The 22,161-nt window shown below is 60.2% G+C and overlaps 2 protein-coding genes across 4 annotated transcripts in view; one reads left to right on the forward strand and one right to left on the reverse strand.

The window, feature by feature from the left end:
• Window positions 1-10,265, reverse strand: part of MAST3 (microtubule associated serine/threonine kinase 3) — a 30,196-nt gene extending 19,931 nt beyond the window's left edge. For 2 of the 3 annotated variants that reach the window (XM_064734536.1, XM_064734539.1), the window contains exon 1: window positions 2,908-3,134. In XM_064734536.1, coding sequence (XP_064590606.1) covers window positions 2,908-2,993 — 86 coding nt within the window. In that variant the 5' untranslated portion in view covers window positions 2,994-3,134. Of the gene's footprint in view, window positions 1-2,907; window positions 3,135-6,657; window positions 6,690-10,162 lie in introns of those variants that run through there. The other variant, XM_064734538.1, reaches the window with a different exon arrangement.
• A 4,416-nt stretch (window positions 10,266-14,681) lies between these two features.
• Window positions 14,682-18,951, forward strand: IL12RB1 (interleukin 12 receptor subunit beta 1). Its single transcript, XM_064733981.1, has 13 exons — window positions 14,682-14,847; window positions 14,931-15,079; window positions 15,534-15,576; window positions 15,687-15,785; window positions 15,863-15,957; window positions 16,036-16,261; window positions 17,047-17,217; window positions 17,296-17,403; window positions 17,747-17,887; window positions 17,962-18,105; window positions 18,203-18,299; window positions 18,372-18,444; window positions 18,559-18,951. The coding sequence occupies exons 2-13, from the start codon at window positions 14,954-14,956 to the stop codon at window positions 18,949-18,951; spliced, it is 1,716 nt and encodes a 571-aa protein (XP_064590051.1). The 5' UTR covers window positions 14,682-14,847; window positions 14,931-14,953.
• The last annotated feature ends 3,210 nt before the right edge of the window (window positions 18,952-22,161 follow it).

The raw sequence follows: 22,161 nt of genomic DNA on the forward strand, positions 1-22,161 counted from the left end.
CCTGGAGCACCAAGCAACACCCAAGAGCAAAATCCTAAATCCTCAGAGGGAACCACAGGGTAACAAGTTGGGTGTGTGTTGGGGGAAGATGAAACAGGAAAGCCTTATAAATATGATTGCCTGGCAAAAGATTTTGAGAATATGGAAACTGAAAGCGAGATTGAAATGAAAGCAAGCTTTGAGATCCCTTAGTTACTGAATGAGAAAACAATGGTGTGGCTGACTGAATTGGTTAGTGAGAATCAGAATATTCAACACAGAAGATGATTTATTGTATTGGAACGGGAACTTTGCTCTCTTACATTTCTATGCTCTTACCCCTTTTACTCTCTCACCCTCTCATCCTCTCTACCCCTCTCTCCTCTCAGTCCTGCTCCAAGCTGTGGCTGCAGCTCCCAGCAGGGCCCTGCACCCAGGCCCTTTGCAATAAACCCCAAATTCCAGACCTGGATGCAGAGATCTCTTGTCTATCCTGACCATCCTACCCCCATCAATCCTACAGGTATAGAATTATTTATTTCTTTGCACTGCACAAAAAGCCTCAAGAACCTGCCCAGCACCCTGAGGTGCATCCCTGCCCATCCCTGCTCCGCGGGTTCCGGGTGCTGGGGAGGGAATTGTACCTGTTAGCTTTGCTGGGCCGTGCTCCTGTGCTGGTTGAGGTGAGAACAGCCATCCATGGAGAAGGAGAACCCCATCACCATCCTCTGCCCTGCACCGGCCATCTCCACATCCCCCACGGGAAATTAGGATCCCTCAAAACCTCTTAATCTCACTAAATAACATCATATGCTTTCTGTTAAATAGGCCAGAGCGCTCCTCACCGTGGATTCTAGGAATACCAATGAAAGAAGAGCAAATCCTCTGCCCTTCACGAGAATTACAGCCTCATCATGCTCAGCTGGAGACAGATGACTGCCTAGATCATCTTTCCAATTACACATCTCCCCCTGAGCCCCCCCAGCTTAGCCATCCCAGCTTGGAAAACCCCATCCAACATTTTTTCTTAATTATTAAAGGCCCTTTTTGGCTGTCTTCATGCACTGGGAGCAGGAATTCCCACAGCCCAGGTGAGCCTGGGATGGGATGGATGGATACCTTTGCTAAGCAACCGTGCTGCTTTGTGCCAGCTCACGGTGACACTGAGAGACAGCAACAATGGGAACCTCTCTGCTCTGCCCCCGCACCCATCAAACCCCTCAGCACACAAAGCCTCGCCAGGGTTTGATGCCTGGGCCACCTGCAGCACCCCAAACCTGCTGGGGGCAGCTCCCAACCTCCACCACCCACACCTGGGGGGCTCAGAGGGTGCTCTGCACCTCCTGTCCCCCTCCTTGGGGACCAGCCTGCCTGGGTCAGGCCTGGTTTGAAGCTGGGGAGATGGGGCAGCCCCACTGCCTCCCATTAATGCACCCCATTAATGCACTCCCCAGCCCTGATAACAAAGGGGGTGGGGGTTCTGGACCCTTCCCACTCTTCCAGACCCCTCACCCTGGCTGGGGCCATTTGCCACATGGGATCCATCCCATCAGCAGTGTCCACCCTGGCACAGGGGATCACAAGGGTCCTCCCTCTAACAGCCCTGCCAAACCCACACACACAAAGGATGGGCACAGAGCACCCCACAACATCCCATGGAACCCTAAACCCCACATCCCCTGTGGCATTGGGGTCCCAACCAACCCACCCTGCCACACTGGGGAACTGGAGGGTGTTACCTCACTGCTCATCACCCCCCAAAAAGATGCAGCTGTGATGCACAGCCCCTCCAAACTCCCCAGTGCTGAGAGCCCCCCAAAAACCACACACCCTCGTGCACACCCTGGTGCCCACCTCCCCAACCAAGCATCCCACCATGCACACAGACCCCCCTAAAGCACACACCCCATTGTTCCTCCCAGGTGCTAAAACACCACCCCAAACCCCACACATGGCCTCCTCCACACCATACACTGTGCTCCATCCCCCAAAAACACACATCCCCCGTGTGGGGACCCCCAAACCCACAGCCCCCACCGTGTGGGGACCCCCAAACCCACACACCACGTGTGCAAAGACACATGCCCACATCCCCCCCGCCCAGTCACGAACACCGGTGCCCACCCCCCATGCACGGTGGCGTGTCCTGTGCCCCTCAAATCACGAACCCTGGTGCATCCACCCCCTCAAACTACGCACCCCAATCACCCCCTCTGAAACCCCCCCAAACCACGGTCCCCGATCACCCCCCCAAAACCACGGACCTCGGTGCATCCCCTGCTGAACCCCCCCAAACTGTGGACCCCAGTCCCTTCCAGTGAACCCCCCTCAAACCACGGACCCTGATCACCCCCTTTCAAATCCCCCCCAAACCACGGACCCCAGTGCATCCCTCGCTGAAGCCCCCCAAACCACAGACCCCAATCACCCCCGCTGAACCCCACCAAACCATGGATCCTGGTGCATCCCCCAGTGAGCCCCCCCAAACCACGGACCCCAGTGCATCCCCTGCTGAACCCCCCCCAAATCATGGATCTGATCACCGCCTCTGAACACCCCCAAACCACGGACCCGATCATCCCCTCTGAAATCCTCCAAACCACGGACCCTAGTACATCCCCCTCTGAACCCCCCAAAACCATGGATCCCGGTGCAGCCCCTCTGAACCCCCCAAACCACACACCCTGATCACCCCCTCTGAAACCCCCCCAAACCATGGACCCCGATCACCCCCCAAAACCACGGACCCCAGTGCATCCCCTCTGAGCCCCCCCAAACCACGGACCCGATCCCCCTCGCTGAACGCCCCCCCCCCCAAAACCACGGACCCCGCTGCATCCCCCCCACCAAACCACGGCCCCGGCTCCGCTCCCGCCCCGATCCCCTGCCCCCGGTGCCCTCCCCCGGTGCCGGTTGTGCCGCCGGTACCTCTTGGAGCGCTGCAGGAGGGCTCCGGCCGCCCGCTGGCCCCGGTAACCGGGCGGGGCGGCTCCCCAGCAGCTCGGGTCCGACATTGCCGCCCCTCCCGGTACCGAGCGGCTCCCCCAGTACCGAGTGGCTCCCCCGGCACCCAGCGGCTCCCCCGGTACCGAGCGGCGCCCCGGCACCGAGCGGCTCCCCCCGGGACCGTGCGGGGCCCGGAGCGGGGCTGGGAGCGGGGCCGGAGCGGGGCCGGGCTCCCGCCGCTCCCGCCGCTGCCGCCGCCGCCGCCGCCTCCCGCTGCCGCCTCCCGCCCCTTCCCGCCCGGCGGCGACGGGGTTACCATGGAAACGGGCAGCGCCCCGAAACGGGGTCGGGGTTGCCATGGAGATGGGGGGGATCACCCCCCAAAAAGGGACAGGAAGTGGGGGTGGGGGGGGTTAGCACGGGAAGGAGGAAGCGGCACAAAAGCGGGGTCGGGGTTACGGGAGGGAGGGGGCATCACCCCAAAATGGGGTCAGGGTTGGGCTGGAGGTGGGGCAGCACCCCAGAATGGGGTCAGGGTTAGCCCAGAGATGGGGCAGCACCCCAAAATGGGCTTCAGGTTACCACAGAGGCAGGGCAGCACCCCAAGATAGGGTCAGGGTTGGGCTGGAGGTGGGGCAGCACCCCAAGAGGAGATTGGGATTGCCATAGAGGCAGGGAAGCATCCCAAAATGGGGTTATGGTTAGCCCAGAGATGGGGCAGCACCCCAAAATGGGCTTCAGGTTACCATAGAGAGAGGGCAGCACCCCAAAATGGGGTCAGGATTAGCCCAGAGATGGGGCAGCGCCCCAAAATGGGGTCAGGATTACCATGGAGATTCAACAACTGCTCCTGGTGCCTTCAAGGGGTACAAATATCAGCCCCTAAGGCATTTAGGGCAGCCCCAAAGCCTGGGGGTTCCTGAGAGCCCCCTGCCAGCCACGGGATGTGCCCTCTGAGGGCACCCACAGGGTGCTGGCAGTGCCCTGTACCCTCCTGCCCACAGTTCAGTCAGGGAGATGCCAGCTCAGGGCCAGTGGCACTCACCCTCCTGCGTGGTGGCACACCAGGGCCACCAGAACCTCCCTAGCTGTGTGGGGTGGCACTGCCACACTCACCAGTGCCACAGCCCGAAATCCTGGTTGGGCGGGGGGCAGCACATTTCCCTTTAGCTCCTGCCCTGCAGCCATGAGACAACAGCACAGACTGCCTGGCCTTGTCCCCATCCTCATCCCCCTTCTTGTCACCATCAGCACCCCAAAAACTCCTCAGGGCCTCGGCTGAGCGTGCCAGCAGGCAGGGCACACCTGGGCAAAGGCAGGGCACACCAGGGCACAAGCAGGACATAGGCAGGGCACAGGCAGGGCATACCAGGGCACAGGCATGGCACACCTGGGCACACCAGGGCACTCCTGGACACACCAGGGCACAAGCAGGACACAGGCAGGGCACAGGCAGGGCACACCAAGGCACAGATAGGGCACACCTGGGCACAGACAGGGCACAAGCAGCCCCAGCCTCCTGCCCTCCTGCCCACAAACGGCTTTGCTGTTGCTGAGCAGCGCCAGAGCTGCTGCCAGATCCCGCCCTGCCGCCACCAGCTGCTCCCCCCGATAGACAGACAGACGGACAGACAGACGGACGGATGCACTGGGTGCCGGGCAGGTGCTGCTCTGTGCCGCGGGTGCCACGGGGCACAGGGCGGGCTGTGCCCGGCAGTGCCAGCACAGCTGGTGCACCTTGTCCCCGGGCACAGGGCACGGGCACCGCCTGCACCGCAGGGCACCACAAAGGGCTTGGGGCATTTGGGGGAGGGTAGAGGGAGGAGTAGAGAGGGGAACCCAGCCCCGAGGCAGCCCCTCCTCATCTTCAACACGTGGCGGAGCAGAAAAGGTGACAAAGGAGGCGCCATCCCCGGTCCCACCCTGCTCCATTCTCAAAGTCCCCGTTCACAACTGGGGTGCTCAGAGCCTGAGCTGCTGTCACAACACCCCCAAAACGGACCAGAGAGCAGCAGAACAAAGCCAGGCTGGTTTTGGGGTGTGCAGGGCTTGGCACAGACCCCAACCACATCACTCCGTGTGTCCCATCAAAGACAGTCACACCTTTTTTGGGGTGTCCCAGGACATCCCTGATGGAGGGGACCCTCCTCTCTGTCCCCATCTCCACCTCTCCCCCCTCATTTCCTGCAGCTGGCGGTTCCCAGGGCGGGTTTGGGGCGCTCTTACCTGCAGGGGTGCAGGGTTAGGAAGGGGCTGCAGGGGCTGCAGGGGCTGCAGGGGCTCAGCAGCGTCGGGCTCTGGCTGCTCGGAGACAGGCTGCAAGGCAAGAGGGGCCGGCGGGGGATCAGCGCTGATGGAGAGCGCTGGGGGTGACACCAGAGCGGAGGGGACAGGGCTGGGGACAGGGTCAGGCAGGGAAACTGAGGCAGAGCTCAGAGGGCAGAGGGGACACTGCGGGGGCTGAGGATGGGGATACAGCGGGTGCTCCGGCGTGGCTGTCACCGGGGCTGGGGCTGCGGGAGGAAGGACCAGGACCGGCGGCTCGGGGTGGGGATGCACCGGGATAGGAGCGGAGAGGGATGGGGCAGGTGTAGGGACACGGAAGCAGCGGGATGGGATGGCCCCGGGTCCCGCCGCCCTCCCCCGGTGCCGGTGCCGGTGCCGGTGCCGGTACCAGCGAGCCCCGCCCCGGCTCCCACTCACTCCAAGGTCAGCGAGGGGATCTTCAGCCTGTCCCGACGCGACTTCATCCCGACACCGCCACCATCGCCCCGCTCCCGCTCCGCTCCCGCCGCCCCGGCGGCCCCCGCGCTGGGCGGCTCCTCCCGGGGCGGGCGGGCGGCACCGGCGGCACCGACGGGGATCCCTGCTCGGCCCGCCGGGCCCGGGCCCGCCCCCGCGGCACGGCACGGCGCGGAACGGAACGGAACGGAACGGCGCGGCACGGCAGCCCCCGACCCCCGCGCACTCAACCCGGTCCAGCGGCGGCACCGATCCGGAGCGCTCCCGGGATGTGCCGCTGATGAGGCACCGCAATGCCTGCACAGCCCCGGTACAGCCCCGGTACAGCCCCGGCACAGCCCCGATGCTCCAACCGTGCCGGTATGGCTGCAGTGCATCCCCAACATCGCCCTGGTGCTCCTGCCGTGCATCCCCAGCACAAACACCCAGGGCAGCTCTGCAGCAGCTCCTATCACACCCCATTGTACCCCAGTACGCCCCAGTATTGGTCAGAACACCCCAACACACCCCAATACACCCCAGTGTACCCCAGTACACCCCAGGACTGCTCAGAGCACCCCGACACACCCCAGTACACCCCAGTACACCCCAGTATGCCCCAGTACACTCCAGATCACTCCAGTACTGCTCAGAACACCCCAACACACCCCAGTACACCCCAGTACTGCTTAGAACCCCAACACACCTACAGCAGAGCACGAACACCCCAGTACATGCCAGGTAACCACAGCATATCCCAGTACACCCCAGTACATCCCAGTACACCCCAAGATATGCACAATCAGCTCCCTCCAGTGTCATAGAACATGATGGTGCCCCTCCAGATTTGGGGACGACAAGCCCTGGTGCCACTCACCAGCCATCCCTGCCTGGTGCCACTCACCAGCCCTCCCTGCAGCCCTCCCACAGCACGGTGGCAGCGCTGTGTCCCCAGGTGTGACCCTCCCGGTGACACCGCCCCTGCCCCGTGTGGCCCAGCCCGGGACTTACGCTCTTCCTCGGCGGGGCAGGCTCAGCTCCTTCTGCAACGAGACAAGCGCGAGGTGGGGTCAGAATGTGGCCCTGGGAGCCACCTGTCACCCCTGCCACTCCCACACACCTGGCAGCACCCGGGGTGCCACCTGCCAGCCCTGCCAGCCCCATTCACACACCTGGCAGCACCCGGGGTGCCACCTGCCAGCCCTGCCAGCCCCGCCAGCCCCATTCACACACCTGGCAGCACCCGGGGTGCCACCTGCCAGCCCTGCCAGCCACCCCACACACCTGGCAGCACCCCCACTGCCACACAGTGTCACCACAGGATCCATCCCCACTCGCAGTGCCCAGGGTGAGGGTGACAAATCACCCCGGGCCAGCACAAGAGGACATCTCCCAGTGTCCCCAGGGCTGCTGGTCCTGCACGGTGCCTGTCCCTTCAGTGGGAGCCAGGATTAACCAGCAGCTGATCCCTGTGAGGACAGCATTAGGGATAGCACCGGGATGGCATCAGTGGTGGCAGTAGGGATGGCATTGGGGCAGCACTGGGGACAGCATTGCTGCTCAGCCCTTTGGGATTAAGATTTGGGAGTCCCTTCCCACCCCTCCCGCATGTGGGCACTCTGCCATGTCCCACAGCTCTGCCCAGGGTGAGGGTGCCAAATCACCCCAGGCCAGCATAAGAGGACATTTCCAGTGTCCCCAGGTCCCATGGGCAGGCCCAGGAGTGATGGCACGAGGGTGGTGCAGTGGGAGCAGCACCCATGGGCCCAGCTGGAGCAGCACCCATGGGCCCAGTGCTTCACCCTGTCCCCACCTCGTCCCCCCAGCCCGGGAGTGGGAAGCAGCCAGCAGCCCCTGGGTTATTTATTTTTCCAGCCTCTGGGAATATTTCTTGTGAGATCTGTTTGCTCACAGGTGGTGCAAAGGGCCAAAGGGCAGCTGGGGACAGGAACCCATGCCAGTGCCCTCCTCCTGGTGTACTGGGGACAGGAACCCATGCCAGTGCCCTCCTCCTGGTGTGCTGGGGACAGGAACCCATGGCAGTGCCCTCCTCCTGGTGTGCTGGGGACAGGAACCCATGCCAGTGCCATCCTCCTGGTGTGCTGGGGACAGGAACCCATGACAGTGCCATCCTCCTGGTGTGCTGGGCACCATCCTGCTCCAGCACTGTCCTCACCCCTGTGCCACCTGTCACCCCACAGAGCGTCACAGATTCTGCCAGCACACAACGTGGACAGGCTGATGTGTGCCCTGGCACACCCTGGCATGCAGGGATGTGTGGCAGCAGCAGGTGCTGGTGAATGCCCCATCATTGCCCTGCTCCTGTGGGCACCCCTGAGCAGCCCGGACCCATTTTTGGCACAGGCACGGAGCTCCCTGCGGGCTGGAGCTGCTGCCACCCCTGTGGGGGCCCCCAGCAGCACCCACCCACCCCCAAAGCCCGGGCTAGCCGTGCCCCATCCTGCTGCCCACGCCACGCAGCCCCTGTGGATGGAAATCCCGGGATTGGGGCGCGCTGCAACGCAGTGATGCAGCAGCATTGCCATGGCAACGGGTGACATCATGCCTGGGTGCACAGGGACGCGGCAGCCCCGGGGCCCACGGGTGCATGTCAGCCCTGGGGTGCCATGGGGCACCTCTGTGGGTGCAGGGATGGGGACAGGGACAGGGTGTGGGTGTCCCTGTGCACCCAGCACAGGCTGACCCAGGCCTGGGCAGAGTGAAGGGATCTGGGGTCTTTACAAGGAAGGGGAGCCCCCAGCAGCCTCAGCCAGCCCTGCTGTCACCCAGCCTGGTCCCCAGTCACCCCTGGAGCTGTGCCACAGGCCACCAGCCCCTGGGCAGAGCAGGGGGCAGAGTGGGGGCACGCTGGGGTTTCACTGCTCAGATGGAACAGCAGGACAGGGGACTGTCCCCAGTGCTCACCCACAGCCATCTCTGGGTGCCAGAGCTCAGAGAAGCCAATATCCCTCACTGCCAGGGGCTCTCTGGCCACTCTGTGTCCCCAGGGACACCCAGAGCACCCCCCGGTGGCACTGAGGGCCCCTGTGGGGGAAATGTCACAGAGGCAGCACCCACAGGGTGCCCCACACACAGCACTGTGCCTGTGCCTTCAGTGGGAGCCAGGATTAACCAGCAGCTGATCCTTGTGAGGGCAACATCAGGGACAGCACCAGGATGGCATCAGGGATGGCATAGGGACAGCATCAGGGATGGCACTGGGGCAGCATTGGGGACAGCATTGGGGATGGCATTGAGGCAGCATCGAGGATGGCATTGGGATGGCATCAGGGATGGCATCAGGGACAGCATTTGGGATGGCATTGGGGCAGCATCAGGGACAGCATTGCTGCTCAGCCCTTTGGGATTAAGCCCCTATGGGAGCCCCTTCCCACCCCTCCTGCCATGGGCATGTGGGCACTCAGCCGGGTCCCACGGCTCTGCCCTTCCCGGGACTGCCAGGAACGACACTCAGAGCCCCGAGTCCCGCAGCCCAGGGCCGTGGCTCTGTCCACGGCAGCCGCGGGGAGGCAGCTCCCGCACTCGGCTCCCTCTCCCCCAGCGGAGCGCAGCTGCCCGCGGAGCTGCCAGCTCGGATGAAGGCAGCGCCGTGCCATCCTCCAAGCGCGCCGACAGCTCCGCCCGGGCCCCCCGGATACTGCAGATGGGGATGGAGGCGTCAGGTCAGCCGGAAAATCCGGCTCAGCGCTCGGCTCTGCCAGCCGGGGGGTGCCCGGTCATCATCACCCTCCGAGCGTGGCAGCGAGCGCCGGGCATCCTGCGGGATGGGCAGGAGGGTGGGCAGGAGGGTGGGCGTCCCTCTGCCTGAGGGAATGCCAGGCAAGAGAGGGGCCCAGAGAGGGGCTGGCACAGCGGCTGGGCATCGGGAGGGAGCCCCCACACATTGGGTACCCTTCACCCACATCCCATGGCACAGCCGGGGCTCAGACCTTGCCAGGCTCCTGTCCCTGTCCCACAGCGCTCACACGCAGCACCCACCTGTCACCCACAGCCCCCACGCAGAGCCCCCCACTCCTCTCACTCCTGCAGAGCGCCCAACTCCCACCGGCAGCACCCACCGCTGGCACACGCACAGCACCCACAGCACCCACCCCTGGCACACGCACAGCACCCCCCTCTCACCCGCAGCACCCACCTTTGCACACGCAGCTCAGATGGGGGCTTCACACTCACGCTGAGCACCCACAGCTCCCCTCCGGCACCCACCCACCCCCGAGCGCCCACCTCCCAACTTAGAGCGCCCACCCCTCGCAGAGCCGCATCCGGAACACCCCCGTGTCACCCCCAGCACCCACCTCCAATCCCCAACACCCACCCCTCACCCACAGCACCCACCCCTCACTCACAGCACCCCCCGTGTCACCCGCAGCTCCCGCCCCCCGCGCCCCCGCAGCGCCCACCCCTCGCATTCCCGCGCCCCCAGCCCCGGTTCACCGGGGGCTCCCCGCGCTCGCTCCCGCCGCCCCCGCCCGCGCTGCCGGTGCCCGGTGCTCACCTGGAGGCCCCGGCGCCGCAGGATGCTGGGCTCGTCCATCCCGCCGCGCCGCCGCCGCCGCCGCCGCCGCCTCCCGCTGCGGCCGCTCCGCCCGGTGCGCCCGGTCCGCCCCGCCGGTGCGCCCGGGGCGCCGCCCAGCGGCAACGCCGCGTCACCGGACACGCATCAGCGCCGAGCGCGGGGCTGGCACGGCACGGCACGGCACGGCACGGCACGGCACGGGGCTGGCATGGCACGGCATGGCTCGGGGCTGACAAGGCATAGGGCTGGCATAGCAAGGACTGGCACGGCACGGCTCAGGGCTGGCATAGCATGGCATGGAGCTGGCACGGCACCGCTCGGGGCTGGCACAGCACTCAGCTGGCATGGCACGGCTCGGGACTGACATGGCACGGGGCTGACATGGCACAGCTCGGGGTTAACATGGCATGGGACTGGCTTGGCATGGGGTTGGCACAGCACGGCTCAGTGATGGCACAGCACTCGGCTGGCATAGTATGGCATGGGGCTGACACGGCATGGGGCTGGCACGACATAGGGTTGGCACGGGGCTGGCACAGCATGAGGCTGGCAGAGCACGGCTCAGGGCTGGCGTGGCATGGGGTTGGTGTGGCATGGGGCTGGCACGGTACAGCATGGGGCTGGCACAGTACAGAGCTGGCATGGCATGGCATGGCATGGCACGGCACTGACACAAGATGGGGCTGGCACAACACAGAACAGGGCTAACATGGCATGGGGCTGGCACGGCATGGGGCCAGAGCAACACAGCATGAAGTGGCACAGCACAGCATGGAGCTGGCATGGTCTGGTCATGGCACAGCAGGGGCTGGCACGGCATGGCACAGGGCTGGCATGGCCTGGAGATGGCACAGCATGTCATGAGACCCATACTGCCCAGGGCTGGAATGACATAGCACAACATCAGACAGCAAGGCATGAGGCTGAAATGGCATGGGCCTGGCACAACATGAGGCTGGCATGGCACAGGCCTGGCACGGCATGGCAGGGTGTGGGGCTGACAGGACATGGTACATTCTGGATTTGGCACAGTCTGCCTGCCTCAGTACAGCCCAGTGTGGCACAGTGTGGCATGGCACGGCACAGTATAGCCCATCATGGTGTTGGCAGGGCTGGCACAGTCTGCCTGGCTCACCACATCCTGGCACTGCAGACTCTGCCACATCCTGGCACAGCCTAGAGCAACATGGGACAGCCCAGGCCTGGCACAGCCTTTTTTGCTTGACCCAGCCCAGCACAAGAGCTCTGGCACACAGATGATGGCCTGGAGCTGGCACAGTCTGCCTGGCATGGTACAGCCCAGCATGGCACAGCCCAGGGCTGGCACAGCCGGGGTGGAGACCTTGATGTGGCCCAGCCCAGGTCAGGTTTTGTTGGCACAGAGTGTGTGGCCTGGGGCAGCACTGCATGGCACAGCATGGCACTGCATGGCATAGCTTAGCATGGCACAGCATGGCACTGCATGGCATAGCTTGGCATGGCACAGCATGGCACAGCCCAGTTGTGCTCTTGCACACACAGCAAAGCCCAGCACGGCCCAGTTTGCTGCATACCCCCACCCGGGGCAGGACAGGGGGGCACACACAGGGAGGGCACACGGAGGTGCCAGGGGACCCTGTGTGCCCCACCCCGGCCGTGCCCACGCTGTCCCAGCTCAGGGACACTCCGGCCCCGGGCAGGGCCGCACAAGGAGCCGCTTTCTGCGGGAACAAGGGCACTCTGTGCCCGGCCCTCGGTGCCACCCGGCCCCGCCGCCCGGGTCACCCGCCCGTCACACGGCCCCGCTGCCGCCTCCCGCTCACTGCGGCTTTGTTCTCACGATGGGGACAAACACAACAAACACCCCAAAAATAAAAAACACAGAGAATCCCAACCTGGAGATTCACCCCATTACGGGCAGAGCACCATGTGAAAAATGTTTATTTTATGATTGGCTTTTCGCAAATATTCAAATGAATATTATATGTGTTGTGTTAGAAAGTGATGCTGCATTAATTCTCTTAAGTAGTGCGGTAAATATAGTTTTAGGTTGTAAAAAATGTATTAAAAATGTATAAAACTTGTATAAAATGTATAACCTAATGTATAACCTACGATGTACAAAAATGTATAAAAAATGTATAAAATTTTTATAAAATGTATAACCTATAATGTTTAAAAATGTATAAAAATGTTAAAAATTTGTATAAAATGTACAACCTAATGTATAACCTATAATGTATAAAAATTTGTATAAAATGTATAACCCATATTGTAGAAAAAGTTTATAAAATGTATAACCTAAAAATTTTAGGTTATAAAAAATAGAAATTATGCTATGTAGGATACTTTTTTAAAGAAAGGACTCGCAGAGAGATAGCAGCCACAGGACACCTGAATCTTTCAGAGAAAAAGAATTTATTGCTCTCTTATCAGGAAAAAGGAACTTCTTCCTGCCTCGAAGGCGCTGTTGGGGTTCAGAGGAAGAAGTTGACACTGACCAGAGAGAATCCTGTGTTTGAATGGAATTTATGCATCATGTATGAGGTGTATGAATATGCAACAGGCTGTTGTTTTTAAGGGCCAATCCTTTGTTAACGGGTGCCCAGAAAAAGGTACCCGGACATCCATAACTCATTGTTGTTATTGTCTCATATTGTCCTAATTCAAATTGCCCAAATTATTATTATTCCAATTGTATTACTATTTTTATAACCATTTTATCGCTATTAAACTTTTAAACTTTTAAAAACCAGCGATTGGCGTTTTTCACAGACAGAAACACTCTGCGTGCAAGAAAAGAAAATGAAAAACACAAAAAAACCCAACCCAAAACCCCCAAGACTCATCTTTCGCTTACCTTGCGCTTCTGGCACGTGGTGCGGCCGGGACACGCCGGGCTGGCCCCATCCCGGCAGCCGTGCCGCCCAAAAAAGGGGGATATTTCGGTCGCTTTCTCTTTTGTTTTTGCTAAAAGTGGGGCATGCACTCACGTCTAGGGCGCTGCCCCGCCTGGGAACGGCGCGGACTCGGCAGAAGAGGAAACCCCAAGGGCGGGAAGCAGCGCTGAGCACCGGGGCTGTGGCACGGCCGAGGGTACGGGGGGATTGGGGAGCCGGGAAGGGCAGCGGAGCCCCGGAGCCGGTGTGGGGACAGCCCCGATCCGGTGTGGCACAGCCCGGAGCCGGTGTGGCACAGCCCCGGTCCGGTGTGGCACAGCCCCGGTCCGGTGTGGCACAGCCCTGTGTGGCACAGCCCCGGTCCGGTGTGGCACAGCCCCGATCCGGTGTGGCACAGTCCCGGTGTGGCACAGCCGGAGCCGTGTGGCACAGCCCCGGTGTGGCACAGCCCGGACCCGGTGTGGCACAGCCTGGATCCGGTGTGGCACAGCCCGGAGCCGGTGTGGCACAGCCCCGGTGTGGCACAGCCCCGGTCCGGTGTGGCACAGCCCCGGTGTGGCACAGCCCGGACCCGGTGTGGCACAGCCCCGATCCGGTGTGGCACAGCCCCGGTGTGGCACAGCCCCGGTGTGGCACAGCCCCGGTGTGGCACAGCCCCGGTCCGGTGTGGCACAGCCCCGGTGTGGCACAGCCTGGATCCGGTGTGGCACAGCCCGGAGCCGGTGTGGCACAGCCCCGGTGTGGCACAGCCCCGGTGTGGCACAGTCCCGATCCGGTGTGGCACAGCCCCGGTGTGGCACAGCCCTGCTCGGTGGGCGATGCTGAGCTGGCTGCTGGCGGCGCTGGTGCAGGGTAAGTGCTCCTGCGGTGTTGGGAGATGAGAGATAACTTCAGAAGACTTTCAATGAATGATTCGGGGGCGATAAAGACCTGGGGAGCTCCCAGAGAGAGAGAGATGGAGATATTCACCCAAAACCACAGAGATGGAGTAAAGATGGTGAATCCCCAATGGGGCGAGCGGCACCGACCAGGGCCCCATCACCGGGGAGGGGGAACACGGGGGGCTTGGGGTAAAAATCGCTCTAATTCTGCTCTGAATCCCCATTTGGGCAACACGGCAAGCAACAACACAGGAACATGGGGGGTTTGGGGTGAGAATCGCGGGTGTCGCTGCTTTAATTCCCAATTTGAGCACCACGGGAACACAGCGGGTTTGGGGTGAGAATATCTGGTGTTGCTGCTTTAGTTCCCAGTTTGAGCACCACGGGAACACGGGGGTTTGGGGTGAGAATATCTGGTGTTGCTGCTTTAATTCCCAATTTGAGCAACATGGGCAAAGCCACACCGCTGCTCCCCTCCATGCATGGATGGAGTTGGGGTGCAGGAGCCTCCAGGCACTGCCCTGCCCCGCAGGCACCCTGGCAGCCCACGACGTCTCCTGCTGGAAGAAATGCAACACCTTCAAGCCTTTCCACTGCTCCTGGCCGCCCCTCGGCCCCGCCGGCAGCACCTCCTACATCCTGAACCTCTGGTGAGTGAGCGGCGGGCAGGGGGAGCGCATGGGGGGAGCCCCGGGTGCCACCCTGTGCCAACCCTGTGCCCGCTCCCTCCCCAGCTTTGAGAAGCACGGCCAGTGCAGGCGATTTGAGGCGGGCACGGCCACCAGCTACATCCTCTCGTGGAGCCAAGTGTACATCTTTGATAACACCACGGCCTGGGTGGAGGCACGATGGGGGAACCAGGTCCGCAGGACCCCCAACCACACCCTGCACCTCAACGGGGCTGGTGAGTGCCCCAGGGGCAGGGCTGGCAGCCAGTGCTGGCACTGAAAACTGCCAAAACCACCCAAAACCGCCTCATCTTTCCAGTCAAACTGGATCCACTCACTGGGATGTCCTTCTCCGAGAGCGGTGGCCAGCTGAGGGTGAGGGTGCCACAGCCACAGTGTGACAGCCTGAAGCAGCCACCACAGCACGAGGCTCGCTTCTGGAGGGTGGGAGACAGCGGCTGGACACAGGTAAAATGCTGTTTGCTGGGGCTGGCAGTGGCTGACAGCACAGCCAGGAGCATCACGGCAGCACGGGGAGTGTGGGGGCTCAGTGATGTCACTGTGCCCCCCCAAACCCAGCTGTGTCCCATCTGTTTCCCTGGGTTTCAGCTCTGCCTGGCCATGGGATCCTGCTGCTGCCCATAACAGGATTCTCAGGGATTACACAGGCAAAACCCCAGATTATAGTAATGACGACAATGGATCAAATCCAGATGCTTGTCCCCATGAAGCTGTCACAGCTGGGACCCCTCATCCCTCTCAGCTGCTGCCAGGAGGGTCCCAGGATTGAGGAGACCCTGTCCCCTGCACTGTTTGGCTCTCCCAGCCCCTGGGGTGCTTGGGGATCACAGGGCAGCACTGATGCCCCAGTAAAGTACTGGTTTTACTGGGAGGGTGTCCCCATGCCTGGTTCTCTCTGCAGGTGACATGTGAGACAGTGATGGTGACAACTAAAGAAAACTCAGGTTGGTTTATCCTGCTGGGGACAAGCATCCCCTGGGGGTGTTACCAGCAGCCTGTGAAGGCCAAAATTTGGGGAAAGGAGGGTTCAGCTGACCCTGCCACCCCTCTCCAGTGACCTGTGCCCTGGGGGTCAATGGCACCTTCGTGGTCCAGCTCCGGCACAAGCCTCCCCACTGGAGCAGCCCCTGGAGCGACTGGAGCAGCAACATCTCTGAGGGTGAGGAGGAGGAGAGGAGCCTGGTGGGATCCCAGCAGCTCCCAGAAATGCTGGTGGCTCAGTCAGGCCTGTTCCTCCTGCAGCAATCCTGAGGAGGCCGGTGCTGAGCCATCAGCTGGGCAAGCTGGGCACAGACGGGCAGCGGGCGCTGAGGCTGAGCTGGCAGGTACAGCAGCATCTCTGGGGGCTCTCCTGGGTGTCCCCCACCATTTCACCCGCCGAGTCACCCCCTTTTCCTCCCCAGCCAGTCCTCATGGAGCACAAGGACGTCACCTACAAGCTGGACATCACCATGGTGGGGTGTGGCTGTGCAGAGTCCATTGAGGAGGGCTCGGTGAAGCTGGGCAGGGAGGTGACAGAGCACAACCTCACCCTCTCCGGGGCCGAGTACCAGATCCTGCTGAGCGCCAACAACGCCGCGGGGCACGGGCCAGCACGGCAGCTCCGTGTGCCGGCAGGGCAGAGCGCAGGTACAGCGATGCTGAGCTCCCCCGGCTGCCCTCAGGGCGCTGTTTATTCTTAACTGAAATAAACAGGGCAGGAGGCTTTTGCTCCTTTTTAATGCCTCTATTAGAAGTGATCAGCTTTAGGTTGGGAGGCTCAACAGGTCCACATCTTGTCCATTATCGCTCCCAGAAGCAGTTCGGAGGAGAAATGTGCAGCTCTGTCCACTAAAGAGCAGAGCTGGGGGTCGCATCCTCACAAGAACAGTGGGGATCAACCCCATGTTACAACTTTTTAGTTTTGTAGTCTCGGCGTCTTGGTTCCAGCTGAGGTCTTTGCTCAGGATGAGGGGCAACAAAGGGTCTCAGCATTTCGGCAGGCTCGGTACTTTGTTCCTCACTTCCAGACATCACTCTGATCTCTTAATTCTGTGTTGGCTCATTGTTTTTGGGGTATTTTCGGTAAGTTTGGTGGGGTGGCTTCCCATGGCATGCTGGTCTCGAGGTAATTTTGCATGCCCTCTGATCCCCCCTCCATATCCCCTTCTCTCACTGTTTGGAGAGAAAGGCCATCAACTTAGCTTTAGGCAGGGTTATACTGAAACAAAAGGAGCAATTAATGAAAATGACCGGTGATTACAACAATAAACAGGTAGAACTCCACCTTGGCAGTAACTGGTTTAACTGGTTCACTCTGCAACCTTTAAAAAAAAAATGGCAGATTTTTTACTTATAACACCGACTACCCCGAATATCCCCCGTTTCACCCCAGATTGTTGTATTGCACTAAATAACGGGGCTCTCATCACCAGATCTCAGCTTCAGGGAGATCAGCGTGGCCGGCAGCACCGTGACCGCGCACTGGGAAGCGCCGGTGCCTGGCGAGGCTTTCTGCTTCGAGCAGCAGACCCTGCCAGAGCCCCCGGAACAGGGAGTCTGCATCCCGCAGGAATTCCCTGCCAACAGCACCCACACGCAGAAAGGCAAGGGAGAGCCCCAAGACCCCGCTGTCCACTCCAGCTGGGGTCAGAGGGTCTAAGGAGCATCCCTGGTTCCTCCAGGAGTGCTGGGAGAGCAGGGATGTCACCGCCTGGCTGTGCATGGCTGGGACACGGAGAGGGGCTGGGCCACCTTCGCTTTGTGGCATCACTACAGCGGCAATGGTGAGCGTGGAGAACAGGGCATCGGGGCATGGGGGACCAAAACATGGGGCATCCGGGCATGAGGCATCCAAACACGGGGCATCCGGGCATGGGGCATCCGAGTGCGGGGCATCCAAACACAGAGCATCCTGGGCATGGGGCTTCCAAACATGGGGCATCCAAACATGGGGCATCCGGGCATGGGGCATCCAAACACAGAGCATCCGGACATGGATCATCCCAGCACAGAGCTTCCAAACGTGGAGCATCCGAGCAGGGAGCATCCGCACCTGGCTGCGGTCCAGAAGGGGCGCTCCCAAAATAATCCCCACTGTTAAACCACCCTCAAAAATGTTTTTTTTGCCCGCAGATTCGCTGGATGTGCCCTTCAACATCAGCACGGGGGAGAGGGAGGCCGTGCTCCGCTGGGAGCCGTCCCCACGGGCTGCCTGCCCAGGCGCCCTGGCCAAGTACCTCGTGTGCCATGTGGCTGAAGGGGACAATGTGACCTGTGAGTGGCACCCTGAGATCCCCCGGAGCAGGAGGAGGTGCCAGACTGCCCCACATTGGGTTTTGTTTGCCCAGACAGTGAAGTGGAGGCCACGGCATCGAACTACACCCTCCAAAACCTCCAGCCTGGCACAGGCTACAGGGTGGGGGTTTGGGAGGTGACAGAGGACAGCGAGAGCGCCTGCAGGGCTTGGTGGCCCTTCCAGACCAGGGTGCTGGGTAATGGCTGAGACCTCATCCCCTCTCCTCACCCCAAAACATCTCCTGTGTCCCTGTGGGGGCAGGAATGCCACCACCCAGCCATCCCCACCCTCAGGTCCCCAGGGAGCACCGTGGAGAGGCAACCTGAGCTACCTGGGCATCTGGCTTGGTGTTCCCGCTGCAGCTGCCATCTACCACCTGAGCAAAAGGAGGTGACAGGATCCCCTTGTCCCCAAAGCCACCCCCAGCATCACCCATCCCCTCACCAACCGCTCCCTCCCCAGGGCTCGCCGCCTCCTCTTCCCACCCCTTCCCAAGCCCGTGGGCACCAAAGCCACGCAGTTCTCGGCCGAACAGGTGAGATGGGCCAGGTGAGGTGGGAGGTGCAGGAAGGGGCAGATCCCACACCCCCAAACACCCATGCACAGCCCTGGCATGGGATGTCCCACCCCACACCCACCCAACCCTCAGGGCCAGCCCCGGACCGGCCTCCTGGAGCCCTCGGAGAGGTTCAGCCCAGCCGAGCTGCTGCTGATGGAGCAGAATCCCAGCGAGGAGAGGACTGACACGGGCAGCCAGAGCGCAGTGCCACCCCCTGATGTGTCACAGCCCGGCCCCGCGGTGGAAAAGCCGGTGACAGTGGTGATGTCCCCTCTGGGCTGCGGGGAGGAGCTGCCCTTCACCTACCGCAGGCAGGAGATGCTGAGCCCGGTGGGATCTGCCCCCTCCAGCAGCAACGGCAGCACTGGGCACCCACCTGGAGAGGAGGAGGAGGAGGAAGAAGAGGGAAGGCAGGAGCTGCATCAGCCGCTGGTCCCCATTGCCCTGCTCATCTCCGACAAGCCCATCATCATCAGGTGTTGAAGATTGCATGGCAAGATGTTTTCCATTACCATCTGTATGGCAGATTATCTTTGTCAAGTGGGCAGTTTGCCTTTGAGTAACTACAATCACTCCTCCCTCGGGAGAGGACATTGCTGATAACAGACTATGGAATGTCACTGCATGGCTGATAAGAACTACAGCATCCCATTGGGAGATGTGAGCCCAGAGGGAGGAGCCAAGCATTCCTGCCTGGATATAATCTGGAGATTCTGGAACACCAGCACGGCTTCTCCACTGGATTCCCCAGAGGAACAGCAGCTGCCTCTGCCACTGGATCTTCAGAGGAAGAGACTGCACCTTCCTACAGGATCCTGCTCCAGCAGAACCAGCCCTGACACTGCAGGAGGGCTGAGCCACAATTCCAATGGGACTGCTGCCAACACCCTGACCCACAGGGTGTCAGGTTGTGTTCTGACTCTGTCAGTGTTGTTCTAGTGTACTGCATTGTTTATTTAATCCTTTTATTTTTTTTCCTTTCCCTATTAAAGAACTGTTATTTCCTGCTCCCATATTTTTGCCTGAGAGCCCCTTAAGTTAAAATTTACAGCAATTCAGAGGGGTGGGGAGGGTTTACATTCTCCATTTCAGGGAAGGCTCCTGCCTTCCTTAGCAGACTCCTGTCTTTCCAAACCAAGACATCAGGGATGAGGAAGGATGGGATCCCAGGCCAGAGGAGGTGCCACAGCCATTGGGAGGCTGGAGCGGCGGGGACGGGCACGGGGTGATCCCTGCAGTGCTGAGTGTCTGTGTGGGACACTGAGGGTGGCACCAGCACTTCCAGGGGGGTTTTTGGTTTCCAGGGCACAGAAGGTGACACCTCTGGATGCAGCGTTGCACCAGGACTGGTTTTTGCCTCGCAATTTCCAGTGTCAACCTTTCAGTGGTAATAAAACCTGAGCAAAGGTTTGGCTGCAGAGTTTGGCCGGGATCAAGGGTATTCCCTGCCAGAATTGGGAGGAGATGCAGAACTTCATCCCAGGTGGCTGCTGCCTCTGAAACCAGCATCTTGGTGGGGATGCAAAAAAACCCAGCACTAAACACCAGCTACCAAAAAAAACCCAAAAAATAAAAACCCAAAAAAAAAAAACCCGCAAAAAAATAACTGCGAAAAAAAACCAGAAAAAAATTAAATACAAACATTAAAAAATTAAAATAACTGCACCAAACAGCAGGGCTGAGATGGTTTTTCCTCGCCTGACCCCAGCAGATTACAGCAAGGATTTAGAGCCGGGGTTCAATGCACGGGGCTGGGGAGGACAAGCCAGGCAGCCAGGATGGGGGTGATCCCCCCAGCCCCTTCCCGTGGGGCCACGCCGCCGCCCGGGGCCTTATCTGGGACAGAAAGGAGATGAAAAGCGATCTGTGGTTTGCTGTGCCTGGAGCGGCGGTGTTTACTTGCTGACAGAGCAAAAGAAAAGAAATGTTCAAAACCCAAGAGCGCCGTGGGTTTGGTCACACGGGGAACTCCAGGCTCACAGTGTGGGGTGTGTGTGTGAGGCACCGACACGCGGCCTCCTCGCTGCTGCTCGTGGCTCCACTCGTGCTTTTTGCAGAGTGTTTCGCTCAAACTGCGCTGGCAGAGCGGCGCCCGCGGGCGGAAACCGCGGCGGGGCCCGGTGGAGACGGAGCCCGGGGCGGCTCCTGCAGCCAGACCTGCCCGGGGATGGGGGCTCGGCTGTGGGGACACTCCCAGAGCTCCAGGGATGCGGGGCTGCCATGAGCTCCCGTGGCTGGGGTCCCATCCAGATTGTCACAGATATCTTTCCATTAAAATCCTTCTTTAAGATTTTTTTCCTTCTGAGAAGATGAGAAGACTCAGAAACAAAATGTAAACAATGGTTATCTGCTGCTGTGGAATGCAACAGGTGCATCTGTGATTGGTCTCGTGCAGATGTTTAGAATTAATGACCAGTCACAGAAAAGCTGGCTCTCTCTCTCTCTGTCCAAGCCACAGACCTCTGTTTTCATTCTTTCCTTTCTATTCTTAGCTTAGCTAGCCTTCTGAGATGAAACTTTTCCTTCTATTCTTTTTAGTATAGTTTTAATGTAATGTATATCATTAAATAATAAATCAAGCCTTCTGAACATAGAGTTCACATTCTCGTCTCTTCCCTCACCTGAAAACCCCTGTGAACACCGTCACACCAGATGGGACCCTGTCAGAACTCAGTGAGTCCCTCTGGGTGTCCAGAATTGCTGAGAACCCCACCGGGGGGCTCAGAGACCCTGGCACACAGCCCAGAACACCTGGGGATTTGATTGTGACCCCTGGGACAAGTTACCAGCTTTGTATGGCAACATGAAAGTCACAGAAGTTTAAATAATGTAATAATAAAATTATCACAGGGTGAAAAGGTAGATTTTAGGCTTTTTGGAATGGGGGTTTTGGGGACAAGATGAAGGAACTTGGGTGTGTCCAGCCTTTCTTCTTCTTCTTGGTCTCAATTTTCTGCTGTGATGTTGGCACTTTGGGACTGGTTTAGAGTAGAAGTGCACTGTCTAACATAGGTGATGGGTATTGGGAATTAAGTGTAAATATGTTATATGTAGTTTGTAGTATAAAAGGACAACACAGAGAGTGCCTGTGGCTGCCCTGCTGAGCAGATCTCGGCTGGGCAGAAAGAAATTTTTATAGATAAGAATTAATAAACAACCTCAAGACCAGAAACTGAAGAGTTCTGACTCATCCTTTAGATGCGCGGGCTGAAACAGAGAAATCCTGCACATCTTGGGGCAGCAATTAACAACTAAGCTCACGAGAGGACCCCATGACCGTGCCACCAGCGCAGTGCCACCAGTGCCGTGCCACCAGGGCTGTGTCATCAGGGCCATGTCACCAGGGCAGTGCCATCAGTGCGGTGCCACCAGTACAGTGCCACCAGGACAGTGCCACCATCAGTGTGCTACCAGTGCAGTCACTGTGCCACCAGGGCCATGTCACAGTGAGGTGCCACCAGTGCAGTGTCACCAGTGCCGTGCCACCAGGGCTGTGTCATCAGGGCCATGTCACCAGGGCAGTGCCATCAGTGAGGTGCCACCAGTGCAGTGTCACCATCACCATGCCACCATCACCGTGTTACCAATGCAGTGCCACCAGGCAGTGTCACCATCACCGTGCCACCAGTGCAGTGTCACCAGTGCCGTGTCACCGCTGCCCGGCTCAGCTGCCGGTGGAGCCACGAGGTGGCA

The sequence above is a fragment of the Zonotrichia leucophrys genome, chromosome 28, assembly GCF_028769735.1.
Source record: "Zonotrichia leucophrys gambelii isolate GWCS_2022_RI chromosome 28, RI_Zleu_2.0, whole genome shotgun sequence".
NCBI classification, from domain to species: Eukaryota; Metazoa; Chordata; class Aves; order Passeriformes; family Passerellidae; genus Zonotrichia; species Zonotrichia leucophrys.